The sequence below is a fragment of the Myxocyprinus asiaticus genome, chromosome 22, assembly GCF_019703515.2.
Source record: "Myxocyprinus asiaticus isolate MX2 ecotype Aquarium Trade chromosome 22, UBuf_Myxa_2, whole genome shotgun sequence".
Classification (NCBI taxonomy): Eukaryota; Metazoa; Chordata; class Actinopteri; order Cypriniformes; family Catostomidae; genus Myxocyprinus; species Myxocyprinus asiaticus.
Genome location: NC_059365.1, coordinates 21,487,311 through 21,506,452, shown reverse-complemented (window position 1 = coordinate 21,506,452; position 19,142 = coordinate 21,487,311). Strand labels below are relative to the sequence as shown.

Genomic DNA, 19,142 nt, shown 5'->3' with positions numbered 1-19,142 from the left:
GTATTTATATTCCCACAGCATTTTAAAGTGGTAGAAACTACACAAGGAGTCTCAGTGGAGACGGTGTATTTTCATGCGCCCAAAAGAGAATTGGACCTCTATACATAGTTACTTGGCTCAAACACGTTCTGTACATTTACTGATTATATGTAAATTATGTGTATGTGTGTGTGCGTGTGTGTGTGTGTGTGAGTGTATGTGCCTGTATTAAAAATAAAAGTAAAAATAAAAAATGGAATAATTGAATCTGCCTTGCATTTTAGGCACATCCATGCCCACTGTAATCCTTTATACAATTCTTAAAGTTTAAATAATATCACTACACTTATCACTAAACTGAAAACATATGTCCACATAAATCACAATGTCGTTAATGTCTAATACGCTTATAAATGAATTGAATGTCCATAAAATAAATCATAATGTGCAACAAAGTAGCTACTTGTTGCGATTGATATATATATATATATATATATATATATATATATATATATATATATATATATATATATATATATAAAACAAAATATACTTTTGTTAATTTCATACTACAAGGCCGTATATGTCAACCATTTGCGAAAAAGAAGGGAAAATAAAACAACATAAAAGCCTAATACTGTCACATAGATAATAAAAGGTATCCAACAATCCGCGTGGCAAGAGAAAAAATATATGCATGTAGCCTACTTCATGCGTCAAGGTGTGTCTGTAAGAAAGCAGTTCGTTATAACTACTGTATGTTTAATACTGCACTGTTCATTATAAATAATCAGGATTAATTTATGCTATGTTGTGCGTTTCATCTTAACACTATATAGCTAATTTAAACTGGGAAATGCTCGTCTTAATTTGTGGTGATTTTGTCAAATAGTAATAATGTGTGGACAGTTTGTAGGTACATACTATAACGACAAATAGAGTCTGCGATTTGTGTATGTGGGGGGGGGGGGGGGATCAAGCAAAGGGAAGCGAATTAATAATTGTTTACAGCACAACATTGCCATCTTGTGGCCACAACTGGACACACACGGCATATTTAGACAAGCAAATTGAGATTTAGTTAGTAAATTAAAGTAAATTTCACAATTTTAAGTGGTTATGTCACTGTTACTTGTCGTTTATTAGACATACAATAAAATAACACATAGCATAAAAAGTAAAGTCTTGTTCCATATATTGCAACAGGAAATTTACTGAATTTTAGATTGAAAAAAAAAAAAAAACATTACTTCACTATCACACTTTAACCTGAGTGGAAGAGAAACTAACACTGTAGGAAACCAAAGACTGTGAAGACAACATAATTGTCGCCCCCTTTAAAATGAGTGTGTAAGTCGGCCTCTGTAGCACCCCCATTTTCACCTACAGTCACCAAAATTGGTATATATATATATATATATATATATATATATATATATATATATATATATATGTAGTTCTCATAAAGCCCGACAACTTTCGTAATTATAGTCATTAGGTCTGTCCAACTGGAAGTCGGCCATTTTTTGACTATTGCAGTCTCTGAACTTTTAAATTCTCCTCATAGGTGATTCATGAGACTGTCACCACATTTAGACAACATTATGCCAAGACATTGAAGATGCTAAATTGCGAACATATTTTGATATATCAAACAGTGTTGCCATGGCGAGGCATTAATGGTGAAAAATGGGAAACAGGAAGTGTTGCATATCTTCTGTGTGCAATGTGTGATTTAGATCAAAATTGAGATGTATGTTTAGTCTTGGGGGCTAATCACATGGATTTGAATATTTTGGGTCATGGTCATAGCACCACCACCTGGCAGCAGGAAGTGTGGCTCTTACAACAGACTTTAAAATAGTCCTCTTATATTTACTCAAATTGCTTCAAAATTGTTAGAATAATGTCAAATGCCAAATGCATGTGTCCACTTTACATTGTTTTCCAAAAGCCACAGGGTGGAAATGGACCAGTTGTGCTTGGGCCCATCATTGCTGCTTGCAGCTATATTTTTTAGTTACTTTCTCTTTTTTTACACAGAGGCCGGAGTTCAAGGCTAACTTTGATCAGAAGGATGGAGAGGGGTTAGAGGGTAGCGCTCTTTGATACGCTAATGTTTCCTCCATTCTCTCCTCCTCACGCTAAAGGGAGTTTAAAGTGCTCACACAGGAAAAGCAGCTAAAATGCTCTCATTTGCCTGAACTAAGACACCTCACACTGTCGTTAACTAGAGCAGGCATATATGTAGGCCATTACTTAGAACTGTCAATTTTACATTTCCAAATCTGAAGTGTACTCCATATCAGGAATAGTGACAGCGAGATATGCTGAAAGAACGTTTATAAGTATGATGACTGTAAAGTTTAGGGTTGTACAGGAACTGTGAAGGGGGAAATAGGAGAGTAAGCGATCTTCAGGCCTTTGAAAAATGTTGAGTGTTCAGGAAATGAGGGCATATCCGGTCTCTGTCTCTTCATCAGATGTTTTGATGGTTTCAACAGTCTGACATTACCTCACTACTCAGGTGTAGTACGGCCTGCTTCACTCCAGGGTTTAAGAGCCCTGGAGGTCTTATTATGCTAAAAATGTCAAAATGAAAGAAAGACAGGACAAATGTTTCATATGCTAGGTTTTGATTTATTCTGACATTCAGGTTCACGTTCAGACTTCAGGCATATTTCCTGAAATCAGCTGCAATTCAAACAAGTCAGCCTTAACAGAACATCATTCCACATTTATGCTGTATAAAAGCAAAGTAGGAAAAAAAATCAAGATTCTATAGGATTATACTATCTGATCACTTTCAAATTTGTTTTTTAATGGAAAAACATCTGTAACAGCCTTTTAAAAAAACTGGTCTTCCAGATAAAACTAACACTTTTCCAGATAAAAAACATCCTCCAGATATTAAAACAAACAAACATTCAAACATCATTCGTTAAAGGAAATATGTAAAATATTTGAACTTAAAAAACACTTAATGAAAAGAAAAATGGCATATGCAAAGTGTGCTCATACATTCTTGAATGTATTCATGCTCACAAATGCAACAAATGCCAAATACTGATGGGAAAGAAATTGGCTCTCTTAAACAGTCACCAATTCTTATCCATGGCCTTGGCTCTTCCCACTACTACCACTAGAGGTACAGCGTTCATATAAGCCTAGACCATTTCATGACACTTGATGCTGCTTAACACTGTATTTCTGCATATCAACACCCCTTTACATATATATTTGTACATGGGTATATTTCATATATATCTTGATTCAATTCATATACACACCAAAATATTTGGTATCAGACAAGACAAACTTTGGAGCATTGTTTTATGTTACATTAGTGCAAATGCAGTGGTATATATATAATTTATCTCAAGAAAACAAATAGTGAACAGAAAAGAGACAGGCTACTGCTATTGGATACCAAGAGCATGCAACTGGGATGTGCTAAGTGCTTATAGAGTATCACAGCACTATATTCAAGGGTCACATGAGCACAATCATGTTGGTGCTTGCTGGACATCATAGATTTGTAATAACAAAGATTGGTGAGGAGCTGGTGATTGGGTAGAAGCAATCCATATGTCAAGATGTAGGGGTGAAATAATTCTATTTCACCTCAATTAGGCTCTCTGACCTATGGTGAAATGCTTCTGTGACGGTCTGGATGAGAGAGAGAGACTAGGGTTTTGATTGTAGATATATCTAAGTAGCATTCAGCATATGTAAAATTACAGTTACAGAGAGGGCTAGAAGTTCCCTTGGGAACCCTCTACTGCAACACTTCTCTGTCTTTTGGCCAGCAGTGTGGAGCCGAGTTTGGCTCAAGGCTGGTTTTACGACTAGGAGAGAACAGGCTTAGCCAGCTCAGCCTGAGGAGGAGCAGGTAGGAAACCCACAGCCGCCAGGTACCGTTTTCTTCTTATCACTCTCCTCTTGTAGCTCAGCCGCAACCTCTGAGGCTGGAGCTTGGGAGGTGTTGTCTTGCTGAGGATCCTGGAGGGTTGAGCCTGTTGTTGGATTTTGTGGAGGATCCAGACTCCCCACTGGCTGTAAGGGTGTCTCCAGTAGCGGGGCATCCTCTGTTGAAGAGCTAAGCTGTAATGACCCTTTCAGTTGGCTGTGGCAAAGAGGGCAAGTCTCCTGCACATACAGCCACTTCTTCAAGCAGCCAGCATGGAAGAGGTGACTGCAGGGGGTGATTACAGCTGACGTCATGTCCTAGATTCAAAAACAGAACAACTGATTTGCACTAAATGGAAGAAATCAGGCTTTTCTTAGATGCAATATCATACACAGAACATGGAATATTATTATGTTGACTTGACAAAGCCAGCATACTGTTATTCTACAGATTTGGGTTAGGGTTTTTTTCAAAATCCCAAGTTAAGTTATTCAAAAGTTATATTAGGGCTTATTAGATCCGGAACCCCTCATTCTCAAAGCAAACATATTACCTTTTAACAACTGATTTGTATTTGGGACATTGCCAAGTGGCTGCTAGGGTATTATGGGTGGTTGCTAGGTAGCTGCCTACTGGTCCAAGTCAAAAGAGCCACCCCAAAGTCTCTATGATATTCTGGTCCCTAAAGAAGGGACCTGAGCCCTTGTTTAAAGTGTGTGGATTTTCTTCACTCGTTTTATTGTCTGCCTGGCAATGTTATTCTAATCACCTACAAAGTACACAGAAAAAACAATATTTTGTGGTGAAGTAAATATAGCAACTATAGTACTTTTTACATTGAATCACTTAGTTTAAGCGTGAACTTGAAAATATTAATTAAATTCTACATTTGTACTCAATTCAAACATAAAAAATGAATGCTCTAGCTTTTAAGTAACTATTATTCATGGTTGTTTACAATGCGCCATCATGTATCAATCTTAAAATCGAAAACATTGGCATATGTATTAGCTAATTTGAGTAAATTTCACATGTAAATAAAATAAGTAAATGTTACTTAACTTTTCAAAGCTGGTGTTCCTAGCATGCACCAGGCTTGAATAATTAATGAGCTGGCATAGTTTCACTGATTTACACCATTTTTGTTGTTGTTGAATTTTCTGTTACGTTTGGTAACTTCTAGTTTTGTGAAGTCTGAAGCTAATTTTCTACACTGAAAAAACAAAATTACTAGTAAGATTTACTTGCACACAGATTTTCTAAATAAATCTTAATGGTATAAAACAAAGTAAAATATACTTAAATTTACTCACACACTTTAATCAATAATATGTCAAAGTTATCTTAAACATTTTAGTAAATTCAGACTTACAAATATGACATACATGGTATTTAAACTAAGTAAAATTTAAGTAACATCTTATTAGAACATATCACGTTTTGAAGTTTCATTTCAAACATATGTATAATCATGTACTACATGCAAGGTTGGGAGGGTTACTTTTGAAATGTATTCCACTACAGATTACAGAATACATGCTGAAAAATGTAATTTGTAATGTATTCTAAATACTTTGGATTACTTCTTCAGCACTGGTAGATTTTTTCACTTGTTTTGACTATAAAAACTCTGCCAGTACAGTAAGACAAAATACACATGTTAAAAATACATTCTCTGAAAAACCAAATATCTTGTTCAGTGTTGTTTCTAAAACAAGATAATCAAATTGATCTTGTTTTAAGGATTTTTTGATATTTATACAGGAAAACAATACAAAAATTATTATCAAGAATACGATTTTTGCCCTAATATCAAACGTCTTACTAGAAAAAAAGAAATTATGATCCAACGTGAATTTTCTTGATAAAAAAATATGATCGTGATCGTGCCTCGTAATGTGCATGTAAAGTGGCTAGAAATAGCATTTTAGCTTAGCGTAAAGCTGACAATTTACACAAGGTTTATTTCTATTTCTTCTGCTCCAAACTTACTTCAAACGTACTTCTCTGTCTGCTCGTATGAGTGTAACACATCATAAGAAAGTGTTTCACCGCTGTTCAAATGCACTTTGGATCACATCATTTATATGTATAAATGTTTTCCATCTGAAAGGACTAAATATTAAATGAAACAAATGGCAATAAAATAATTTAATTTTGGGTAAAAAATTAACTTAAGACTGCACAAAAGAAATTACCAAACATAACAAAAATCTCAATAAAAACTGTGTAAATAAATGTGCAAACAGTGAAACCATGCAAGCTCATTAATTATTCAAGCCCTGTACATGCTGGGAACACCAGCTTTGAAAAGATAAGTTAAATTTACATATATTTAATGATATGTAAGGATAAGTACAATTTTTTTTTTTTAACTAATTTGCTAGTGAAATGTACTAAGATGTTGTACTTTAGGATTAATAAATGATGACACATTGCAAAAATAACAATCATAAACAATATTTACTTATAAGCTAGAGCATTAATTTTTACATGTTTGAATGTAGAATTTACTTAATATTGTCATGTTCATCCTAAAACTAAGTTATTCAGTGTAGAAAGTACTTAATCTATTCTGCTGTATTTCATTATTTCAGTGTACTCAAAATTATCTTTTATGATAAACAAAATTACCTTTTGATTGTGACCATCATCGTGTTTTGAGTGTTGAGGTCTGCGTGCACAGCCCTGTATCTTGTTATTGTTGCATGAATTGCAAGGTGATGTTGTCCAATAGACTACATAGCATGCATTAAGCTTCCCTGTGGAAGACTTCCTTATGTCATATGGTACATGATTAAACATGTTTATAAGGAAAGTTCAAAATATGAAATGTTAAATTTTACTAAATTTACATCAGATTTGTAGGTAAAAGTTACTAACTGAAATGTTTAAGTTAAAAGAAACTCTCACTTGAATCAATATTATGTCATGAAGTTAAATAGATTTTTAATTAACTTTATATCATTCAAATTTACTTTAACTAAAAATTGTGTGCAAAAACTTGTGAAATATAGTTTAAGTAAAACTTACTAGTCTTTTCTCTTAGTGTAATTGCACACCTTTGCTTTAACAAGCCACACGATTTGAGGTACCATTCATGTCCATAGCACAAGCAAGCTATTGAGGACGAGTTATACACCAAAGTTTAATACTTAGGGTTAAAATGAACAAACCTTGAACAAATCACCACTAACAAGACACCTACTATCAATCTATCTAAGAAATACACAAGAAGTGACATGCCATATATCACGAAAATATACAGACTGTAACTGGACAACCAACACGAACACAAATCCTCACATCTGCACACTCACACACCTGGTAGCAGATGGAACAGATGTCATTGTGCTGCTGTAGTTGCTGGTGAGAAGCTGTAGGCAGGCTCTTGATCTTGTTGACAGCATCTCTGCGGAGCAGGAAGCTCTGCCAGCCCAGCTGGGCCCTCAGCCACACATTGTAGTAGGAATGGATAAGCACGATGGTGGAGCCCATCACAGTCCACTCCCCAAACACCGTCTCCGACACGCCATACGCCACCACGAACAGGGCCACCAGGAACTCCAGCAGCCTGTAGGTGCCATTGACCCAGTAGATGACATCATCCATGTTCTCCACTGGAGCCTTGCGGAACTCCTCTACCATGAAGAGCACGTAGATCAACAGTGTGCCCAGCACCTGAGAATGAGAGATTAAGACTTAAAAAAAGAGGAACAACAGTTGAATTTCACATTTAACACAGATAATATCCTCATGACTTTGCCTGTGTCATCACTGTTTAAGTATGCTGACGCAGTTTAACATTGGATCATTGTTGGTTGGTACTGTTGGATTTTAATCATTTTGTGGTGCAGGGATTAAAGTTCTAGCCTGGTAACCTGGTAATGGTGCAGGTTCCGAGTTATCTATGTGCTATCACCACTGTGCCCTTCAACAAAACACTTTATCTCAGGGTGCACCAGGCACGCAGTACAAAATAGGTAGATTTACATTATAAGTGCATTTCTCTCAGAGAACGTGATAGTTAGCGATAGATTCGTTTCCCTTGGCGTAAGCCCTGTCCTACAGTTCAATATCAGGATTCTCGCTCAAACCATCAGATCCTGCCTTCCAGCAGGGTAGAGTAGCTTACCCCTTACATCAGGAGGGGACCAAGCGTACAATGAGAGACAGCTGTGGACCTTATAAGGCATAGACTAGATCATGATTAGATGAGAGATGCCAGAATTGAATGAATGGATGACGTAATCTTACTAAAAGTCCTCTACGAGGCTTCATTACTGTAAACTCAATTTTTGTTTGTTTGAGGGACAAGTCATCAATATTATCTAAGGAAACTGACAGTATGCCACCTGTTCACGAAATAACCTGCGTTGTTTTTGTGTGAAACTGCGAGCCACTGTGAATGAGCTTTTCTCATAGTGCTCATGAACGAACAACGGACGTCAATATTTTCAATACAAAAGTACGTACAGGTTTTTTCTCACCACAACCAATCGTATGCCTTCAAAAGACTTGGAACGTGATGCACGAGTTGCATTAACCACTTTTATGATACTTTTGGGTCCTTAAGCTTTAAAGTGAGGTACTATGCACTGCAACTGTATTGCAAAGAAAGATCACGAAATTTACACAAATGTGTATTTGTGTTCTGCATAAAAAAATAAAGTCTTACAGGTTTGGAATGACAGTAAATTGTGACTCAATTTTCATTTTTAGGTTAACTATTCCTTTAACCTTTGAACACTGAACATTCCTGTAGATTGAGGTTGCTTAATTTTTCAACTTTTATATAATAATAATAATAATGAGCTATCTTGCCCACTTATATTCTAGTTCAGAGCTTATAATGTGTGCTTGAGTGGAAGTTTCACCTGCAGGGAGGTCAGAATGCTGGAGGAGATGATGATAAGCAGCCAGAAGTCCATATGGAAGAACTGACAGATCATGTAGGACATATAAGCTGGGAACACCAGCAGGAACAAGCACAGGCTAACTGCACGGAAGTGCTTCCATAAACTTCTGTTGATCATGACATAATCAGCATAGTAATACATTACTATCATCACATGTATAATAAATAAAAACATATAACTTCAATTGTCATCCAAATGTTTAGTGAGCTTGGAGTTTACTTGTCTCTGGAGGCGCCCAGTGCCAGCACTATGGGATCAGCTATCTCCAGCATGGACTGAAGGATGGAGGCCACCACAATGAAGAGGATGATGCTGAGAAGGAAGGCTCTATGGATGACCTGTAGCTCGATCAGTCCGGTCTGTACAGCGAGGATCAAAAGAGTGATCCCTTCTGTCATGCCCCTGAGAGAGAGAGATGAGCAACCCAGAAAGCAAAGAAGCATTGAAACAATGTCAACGTTGATGCACCAACTTTAATGGAGCTGAATTAACATTACAATCTGATGTTGATTCTACATCACTTTTGCGCTCTCAATTAAGGTTGAAACAATATTGAAATTTCAACAAAAAGACATTAAATCAACACTGAACAGAATCTGATGTTGATTCTCCATCAAAATTGTTTAAACATCATTGAAATTTCATCACAATTTCAATGTTAACATTGTTGAATCAATGTTAGAATATGATGTTGATTCTACATAACTTTTGTAGAAAAATTGAAATAAAAAAAATGAATATTTATGTTTTTGTTTATCCAGTTCTAGTAAATTATTCTTTAATAATTTAATATTACAACATTTACAATATTAAACATTACAAATGCAATTCACACAAAACAATTACTTGAATACTTCTACGCTGAACATGTTTTCAATTACTGAGTTCAAAGTCATTTTGAAATTTCTTTCTGGGGCTTAAAATCAAAGATGTCATGTGGTGTAAATCAAAGCAGAAATTCTTGGGTGGGTGGGGAGGGGGATTGGCATGAGTAATGCAGAATATTTTATTATTTCTTAAATAAGCAGAATTTTTTTATTTTATTTTGAAATATGATTAACATTTGAAAAACATGTATTCATCAAATAAAAGTCAAATGGTATAACCAACATGCACAGTAGGTATACATTTTGTTGTCATGTGACCAAAAAAAAAAAACCCTCTTCAGCCCCTTAATATTGTGTGTGAAGTTAAACCAATATAATTATTTTGTCATGTCATTAAATATCAATTTTTTTTTTTTTTTGAAAAAGCACGTTCTGTTCATGTCATTTGGTGAAACCCTGAGATAACTTTTTGATATTCTTGACTTTTGATATATATATATATATATATATATATATATATATATATATATATACACTATATTGCCAAAAGTATTCACTCACCCATCCAAATAATTGAATTCAGGTGTTCCAATCACTTCCATGGCCACAGGTGTATAAAATGAAGCACCTAGGCATGCAGACTGCTTCTACAAACATTTGTGAAAGAATGAGTCAGTGAATTCCAGCGTGGTACTGTGATAGGATGCCACCTGTGCAACAAGTCCAGTCGTGAAATTTCCTCGCTACTAAATATTCCACAGTCAACTGTCAGTGGTATTATAACAAAGTGGAAGCGATTGGGAATGACAGCAACTCAGCCACGAAGTGGTAGGCCACGTAAAATGATAGGGCGGGGTCAGCGGATGCTGAGGCGCATAGTGCGCAGAGGTCGCCAACTTTCTGCAGAGTCAATCGCTACAGACCTCCAAAGTTCATGTGGCCTTCAGATTAGCTCAAGAACAGTGCATAGAGAGCTTCATGGAATGGGTTTCCATGGCCGAGCAGCTGCATCCAAGCCATACATCACCAAGTGCAATGCAAAGCGTCGGATGCAGTGGTGTAAAGCACGCCGCCACTGGACTCTAGAGCAGTGGAGACGCGTTCTCTGGAGTGACGAATCACGCTTCTCCATCTGGCAATCTGATGGACGAGTCTGGGTTTGGCGGTTGCCAGGAGAATGGTACTTGTCTGACTGCATTGTGCCAACTGTGAAGTTTGGTGGAGGGGGGATTATGGTGTGGGGTTGTTTTTCAGGAGCTGGGCTTGGCCCCTTAGTTCCAGTGAAAGGAACTCTGAATGCTTCAGCATACCAAGAGATTTTGGACAATTCCATGCTCCCAACTTTGTGGGAACAGTTTGAGGATGGCCCCTTCCTGTTCCAACATGACTGCGCACCAGTGCACAAAGCAAGGTCCATAAAGACATGGATGAGCGAGTTTGGTGTGGAAGAACTTGACTGGCCTGCACAGAGTCCTGACCTCAACCCAACAGAGCACCTTTGGGATGAATTAGAGCAAAGACTGCGAGCCAGGCCTTCTCGTCCAACATCAGTGTCTGACCTCACAAATGCGCTTCTGGAAGAATGGTCAAAAATTCCCATAAACACACTCCTAAACCTTATGGAAAGCCTTCCCAGAAGAGTTGAAGCTGTTATAGCTGCAAAGGGTGGGCCGACGTCATATTAAACCCTATGGATTAAGAATGGGATGTCACTTAAGTTCATACGCGTCTAAAGGCAGATGAACGAATACTTCTGGCAATATAGTGTATATATATATATATATATATATATATATATATATATATATATATATATATACATATTTTTTTTTTTTTTTTTTACCTTGAATAATATGTTTGAAAACTCAAGGTGCAAGGAAAGTATTTTAATACCTTTTACTTGATGGTTACACAATATGACATTTTTAAAGTCAATATTTTTTTTAATTTTTTTTTTAAGAAAATGTAATACATGTTTTTGAAAAAATTGTGAAACCAACATGGACTCAAAGATTACATTTCTAAGAACTTGACACACATGTTTTAAACTAGATTTTTAAACGATGCCTTATTTTTATCAACCATGGACATACATACATATATATATATATATATATATATATATATATATACAGGTGCATCTCAATAAATTAGAATGTCGTGGAAAAGTTCATTTATTTCAGTAATTCAACTCAAATTGTGAAACTCGTGTATTAAATAAATTCAATGCACACAGACTGAAGTAGTTTAAGTCTTTGGTTCTTTTAATTGTGATGATTTTGGCTCACATTTAACAAAAACCCACCAATTCACTATCTCAAAAAATTAGAATACATCATAAGACCAATAAAAAAAACATTTTTAGTGAATTGTTGGCCTTCTGGAAAGTATGCTCATTTACTGTATATGTACTCAATACTTGGTAGGGGCTCCTTTTGCTTTAATTACTGCCTCAATTCAGCGTGGCATGGAGGTGATTTGTGGCACTGCTGTGGTGGTATGGAAGCCCAGGTTTCTTTGACAGTGGCCTTCAGCTCATCTGCATTTTTTGGTCTCTTGTTTCTCATTTTCCTCTTGACAATACCCCATAGATTCTCTATGGGGTTCAGGTCTGGTGAGTTTGCTGGCCAGTCAAGCACACCAACACCATGGTCATTTAACCAACTTTTGGTGCTTTTGGCAGTGTGGGCAGGTGCCAAATCCTGCTGGAAAATGAAATCATAAAAAGCTGGTCAGCAGAAGGAAGCCTGAAGTGCTCCAAAATTTCTTGGTAAATGGGTGCAGTGACTTTGCTTTTCAAAAAACACAATGGACCAACACCAGCAGATGATATTGCACCCCAAATCATCACAGACTGTGGAAACTTAACACTGGACTTCAAGCAACTTGGGCTATGAGCTTCTCCACCCTTCCTCCAGACTCTAGGACCTTGGTTTCCAAATGAAATACAAAACTTGCTCTCATCTGAAAAGAGGACTTTGGAACACTGGGCAACAGTCCAGTTCTTCTTCTCCTTAGCCCAGGTAAGACGCCTCTGACGTTGTCTGTGGTTCAGGAGTGGCTTAACAAGAGGAATACGACAACTGTAGCCAAATTCCTTGACAGGTCTGTGTGTGGTGGCTCTTGATGCCTTGACCCCGGCCTCAGTCCATTCCTTGTGAAGTTCACCCAAATTCTTGAATCGATTTTGCTGGACAATTATAAGGCTGCGGTTCTCTCGGTTGGTTGTGCATCTTTTACTTCAACACTTTTTCCTTCCACTCAACTTTATGTTAACATGCTTGGATACAGCACTCTGTGAACAGCCAGCTTCTTTGGCAATTAATGTTTGTGGCTTACCCTCCTTGTGAAGGGTGTCAATGATTGTCTTCTGGACAACTGTCAGATCAGCAGTCTTCCCTATGATTGTGTAGCCTAGTGAACCAAACTGAGAGACCATTTTGAAGGCTCAGGAAACCTTTGCAGGTGTTTTGAGTTGATTAGCTGATTGGCATGTCAAAATATTCTAATTTTTTGAGATAGTGAATTGGTGGGTTTTTGTTAAATGTGAGCCAAAATCATCACAATTAAAAGAACCAAAGACTTAAACTACTTCAGTCTGTGTGCATTGAATTTATTTAATACACGAGTTTCACAATTTGAGTTGAATTACTGAAATAAATGAACTTTTCCACGACATTCTAATTTATTGAGATGCACCTGTATCTTATAGAATCACATTTGTTGAAATATCAACAAAGATTTAAGACATGTAGTGAAAAACAATTATATAAATAAAAGCAACTTTCACATAGCTTCTAGAGTTTATTTATCTTCATCACAAAAGTAATAACAGTAAAACACAAAAAAAAGGTTGTTGCAGGAGGCTCCAGAGAAACTGCTCCCACACTCAGAGGCATCTAAAACCAAAGAGAAAATAACAGTAGGATAAAAATCAATGGAACAGAATAATAATCTTAATTGTTTGGTTTGTACAGTCCAGCAGTGTCACATTTTGACAAATCAATCATGCAGGCTAGTTCAGTCCTGGGGACCCAATATTCCACACATTTTGGGTGTCTCCCTTATCAAACATACCTTATTCCACTCATCTGGTTAGTAGAGGCTCCAAGACGTAAATTGGGTGCGCAAGATCAGAAAAACATCTATAATGTGCAGTCTGTGGAAACAGATAATATATGGTTTGTCTAAGCAGTCTCTGGTAATTTAAAATAAATATTGTTAGAAAAAGCCAAGGGTACTACGCAATGCTAAAGGCTACAACAGCTATCAATAATATATCTTTGCTTCATTCTATAAAAAGTGTTTTTAAACACTTGATGTTACATGCAGTACAAATTGTGTAGTTTGTCATACAGGAGAATCCACGTCACCTACGTTTTTTTGTAAGAGCTGCTGATAAAAAGGTGCATTAATCGCCCAATAGTTGATTGTTCATTCTAACAATTGCTAGATTAGTTGATTATCAAAATAATCATTATTTGCAGCCCTACATGAAAGTCTGGTGGTTAAAATCTATGGGGATAAAATAACTTAAAGTTGGCTAGCTCACCTAGCAATACCTATGGAAATTCACACAATGCAGGGCATAAACAAACTGTTTTAAAACGATTTACTTATAATCAGTTTGCAACAATCCATCACTGAAACAATTTTTTTGTGAAATTATAATATAAATTGAATCATTTCCTTACCTGAAATAACTGCAAGGATGTGAGGTGCTGGCTGGTCCTTTCTAGATCCCAGGTGATCACACCGTTGACTACAGATCAATGTTTATTCAGTGTCACTCCATCATAGGGTGCTTCTCATTCCTGTAACTGTGTATCCTTATTTTTCTTTGTCTTTTTCGTTCTTTTTCTTAACGTCTCCCTCATAAGAAACGAGGAAAGCATGCAAGGATGCTATGCAAGTGTAGAATCAAAGAATTAATCAGTATATGTGTAAAATGTCATATCCTTGGTCACTCAAGTGCCACTTCTAAGTGACGTCAATCACTGATGACTCACACATTTCATCCCACTGTCTGAACTGCTTGATGAGGGCAGCAAAACAAGGCGGAGCGCGTGTGCGCTTAAAACAGGGCCACTCTAGACGAATACAACGGAACAGGTACTGACGCTTCACAGACTGGACTTTTATTTTTGGAGATGCCGTTCCGGACCATTCCGCCCCAGTTTAACCCCTGGATTCACCAGTGTTTACTCCCTAACGATTAAGGATCAATTAGAATGTTGAAAAGCACACATTTTCTCATATGTGCTGTTGGCTTTTAACATTGAAATTTCGATCACAACCAAAATGATGATTCAGATAAAAAATATCAACATTCTTTCAACGTCACCTTGCCATCTGGGAATGTACTTTCAGTGATTTGAATCTGATCAATTGTGATAAAAGGTGTCATTTTGCATCAGTATGGACTCCACACCAAACTGTTTAGCATTTATCATTGAGAAGTTTGTCATAGTTACTAAAATAGGGGAAAGAGTGTCGGCTTAATTAGAAAACTAAAGCATGAAGAAAGGTTACCTGTGCATGGTGTTGTCATTCATGAACGCCCTGTAGCCCTGCAGGTAGAACTTGCACAGAGTGAGCACTCCCAAAGCAACAAATGACACGGTGAAGACCAGACCGAGCAGAGAGTATGGAGTACAACAGCACTCTGCAATACTGAAGAGATCACACACAAAGGCATTTGGAACTGAAGTTGCTGGGAACACTTTCATGAGACCATAATCAAACATTTAACATTTACATACACTTTAACAAATCAGAGTTTCTTATTGAAAAAAATGCAGAAACACACTGCATTTACAATGTAACTTCTCATTTAACAAACATCTTTATTGAAAGCAACTTTCATTACATTAATCACAGGGACAAACCCCATTCAGCAAACTGCCGTTAAGTGTTTTGCTCTAAAGCTCGGTGGTGATAAAGATCTCTCAAGTTCATGGATTTGTGCTATCCACCCAGAGCACAACTTGCAAGTACACGTCAAATTTCTTTATCCTCCTGAGACCCTGCGTCCACATGCGTGGACATTACGTTTCACTATAGGCTATGCATGATTTCATTTCTTAAGGTTCTAGGCTGTCATTAAGAGGTTAAAGCATTGAGTCATGTGACAAAATAAAAAATGTTGCTTTCAGATGCTGTTTACAGAGTTAGGATGAAAATAAGGTGCATTTCAAACTTTTCTGAGACCAGTGCAGACAGACAGCACACTGGAGGTTAAGGGAGCAAGGAAGCATCCTAAAGCTTTCCTTTGCAGCTACGTGCATTCACTCCTAACATCTGGTCAAAATTCAGTGTCAGAATGCAGATGATGTTTGGACCACTCAACATGTTTGGCAGACATGGGACAATGGTAATCAGTACATACATTCAGAATTTTTCATGCAAAATTCTATTTTAACATGGTTGGCAGTGATTGGATGATGCTGGCCATTACTTTGAATTAGAACTATTTATGCTAATTTCTGATGTAATGTCTGTAATGTCTCAAAAACATGAATAACCAACACTCCTGGAAACATAAACAATTTGTTTAAGAATCTAACTTTTATAGCTGAGTATTATTTAAAATTTCACAACTTAGTCCCACTGTCCACATACGTATGTGGACATAATAATGTTTTTATTTTATTTTATTGGCATGTTTTTTTAGGGGCTACTAGTTACAAATCAAAAAAGGGAATGGAAAATGCACATAGCAGTCATGCTCGGGTCTCAGGAAGTTATTACATACTGGAATAAAATGCTCTGTTTTGAATGGCAGACTAGACTGAACTTCCACTTACCTGGTGAGAAAAAGAAAGAGCAGTCTTTCTCTGGATGTGGGCTGATCTCTTGTGCTGAAGTATGTGTAGATTTGCAGGGCAAACAGAACCAGCCAGAAACACATAAACAACACAGGCAGAACTAACTGATTCCACAGAGACATACCGAGAGCCAGCAACCCATACACCTCCACCAGCTACAGCACAAGATAAAGAAGAGCTTAGAGATTCATCAAAAATCTGTATATATTGTAAAGAAGAAATAACTTTTTAAACATTTTATAACCTTTGCACATTGTCTTGGTAATGTTATTACACCAGTTTTTAATTGCAAAATGTATGTCTGCCGTTCACATTGTAGACCTATATTTTGTAGAAAGAAATTTGATGCAAGTAATCCTAATTCTTTCAGTCTTAAAGGTGTGTTCATTATTTTTTGGTTTATGTTGCCCTGGGTGTTATGGCAGTCTTAAACTTACTTATACTGTCACTTAAGGCTGGTTTATACTGCTGTATTGAACCTAACCCATATGTTAGTGTATTGAGAAAAAAAAGCCTTAATTTCTGAAATAATTATACATTTCATAAATAAACAAAAGCAATTCATAGATTCATAGAAGTGTTTATTAGATTATTGCAGCATTAAAAACAAATTAATCAAAGTATGTGAAGATGTTAAGATTCAGATCAATATTATTAATTATTCATGTTGCCTGCCATGTATGAGAGAGAAAAAACATGCATAGTACTTTATGCTTGCTCTTTAGTCGCTTAAAGAATAGAAATCAATATATTGCCAAACTTTAAAAAAAAAAAAAAAAAAATCATTTGAACTACTAACTGTCGCTGTCATTATAGGCAATATAAAAACTCTTAACAGGTGTTTTTAATTAGCTGACAAATTAGAAGCATTCCGTTTTCATAAATTACTGTATGAAATATGAAAATGATTTGCTGTCAGCCATGATTAATTTATTAATCGAATGAAAGTGTCCAATAACAGGGTGGTTACCGAGATAAAATTAGTAGTATTAGGTTGGTCATATGACTGCAAATTTTAAAATAAAACACTGCAATGTAAAATAAATCTGCTTTTAGACTACTGAAATTACTGCAGTCTTCATCTCATGTGAGTGTATGAGGTTCTAAACATTTGTAAAAATACTGAGTGCACCTTTAATTCTTGTTTATTTGTTTTGACCTGTTATAAGGTATGGTTCACCCAAAATGGAAAGTTCTGTGATCTTTAACTCACCCTCATGTCGATTCCTAACCCACATGACTTACTTTCTTCCGTGGAACACAAGAAGAGATGTTAGGCAGAACGTTAGGTCACCATTCACCAGTGCTGGGTAGATTACTTCTGAATTGCAGTCCGATACGGACTACAGCTTACATGACTAATATTGTTATTAGTAAGGTAATTACACAAAAGCAATTTGCAAAACTAAAGCTAACTTTACCGCATTAATGCAATCGGTTTGGCATTAAAGGTATAGTTCACCCAAAAATGCAAATTCTCTCACCATTTATTCACCCTCATGCCATCCCAGATGTGAATGAATTTCTTTCTTCTGCTGAACACAAACAAAGATTTTTAGAAGAATATCTCAGCTCTGTAGGTCCTCACAATACAAGTGAATGGGTCCCAGAAATTCTAAGCTCCAAAATGACATAAAGGCATCATAAAAGTAATTAATGCGACTCCAGTAGTCTTCAGAAACTATATGATAAGTGTGGGTGAGAAACAGATCAATATTTAAGTCCTTTTTCACTGTTTTGATGCCTTTACGTGATTTTTGGAGCTTCAACATTTTGGTACCCATTCACTTGCATTATATTAACCTACAGAGCTGAGATATTCTTCTAAAAACCTTTGTGTTCAGCAGAAGAAAAAAGTAATGTACATCTGGGATGGCTTTGTCACCCACAAGATGGGATGGGACCCATTCACTTGTATTGTGAGGACCTACAGAGCTGAGATATTTTTCTAAAAATCTTTGTTTGTGTTCAGCAGAAGAAAGAAAGTCATACACATCTGGGGTGGCACGAGGGTGAATAAATGATGAATAATTTCATTTTTGGGTGAACTTTCCCTTTAATGTGCGAAGTACATAGTGAATATGAAATTATGTGTATTTGTGCATTTTGATGCATTTGATAGACAAAACTCTTCCAAAGACATAGTGGTTATATGATGCACAGAGTGATAATTCAAACAATAATTAAAATGTGTTCATCAGGAGTTGGACAGATATGCACTGTAAAGTTGAGAAAACATGCAAGCATACCTCCAAATGCTTCTTTAGATTTGACATGGAATCGTTTGTAGTGGAAAGGATGTTAAGTTTTGGAAGGCAGAGTTCACATTGTATGGTAGTGTTTTGTTTTTTTGCCTTGTGTCTCCTTGATTTTTTGTAAATCCAGTGGTCAAATGCTGAGTGAGATCGCTCCAACTTCAGTGTATTTATAGCTACCTGGCTAGTGGCTAATATCAGGTCAGAGGACTAATAAATTAAAAACTATTTACTGACATTACGTGTAATCAGGTAATGTTTAAGTAAGGTACTGTAATCTGATTATGAGTATTTTAAAATGTAATTTAAAGTAATTCTTGATATTTGTAATCTGATAACATAATCCAGATTACATGTAATGTGTTACTAACCAGCACTGCCATTCACTTTCATTGCACTGTTTTCCATACAATCAAAGTGAATGG

The 19,142-nt window shown here is 36.4% G+C and overlaps 1 protein-coding gene and 1 long non-coding RNA gene across 2 annotated transcripts in view; both read right to left on the bottom strand.

Moving 5' to 3' along the window:
- Window positions 1–2,598: 2,598 nt before the first annotated feature.
- rnf145a (ring finger protein 145a) overlaps window positions 2,599–19,142 on the bottom strand; it is a 39,269-nt gene continuing 22,725 nt past the window's right edge. The window contains exons 6-11 of the mRNA XM_051649621.1: window positions 16,442–16,617; window positions 15,168–15,308; window positions 9,028–9,210; window positions 8,767–8,914; window positions 7,214–7,570; window positions 2,599–4,206 (exon numbers count right to left, since the gene is read on the bottom strand). Of these exons, the coding sequence (XP_051505581.1) occupies window positions 3,853–4,206; window positions 7,214–7,570; window positions 8,767–8,914; window positions 9,028–9,210; window positions 15,168–15,308; window positions 16,442–16,617 (1,359 nt within the window). The 3' untranslated portion in view covers window positions 2,599–3,852. The remainder of the gene's footprint in view (window positions 4,207–7,213; window positions 7,571–8,766; window positions 8,915–9,027; window positions 9,211–15,167; window positions 15,309–16,441; window positions 16,618–19,142) is intronic.
- Window positions 13,300–15,161, bottom strand: LOC127412935 (uncharacterized). Its single transcript, XR_007892504.1, has 4 exons — window positions 14,645–15,161; window positions 14,330–14,539; window positions 13,713–13,794; window positions 13,300–13,534 (listed from the first exon to the last, which is right to left on the bottom strand). It is a non-coding gene; the product is annotated as an uncharacterized LOC127412935 (long non-coding RNA).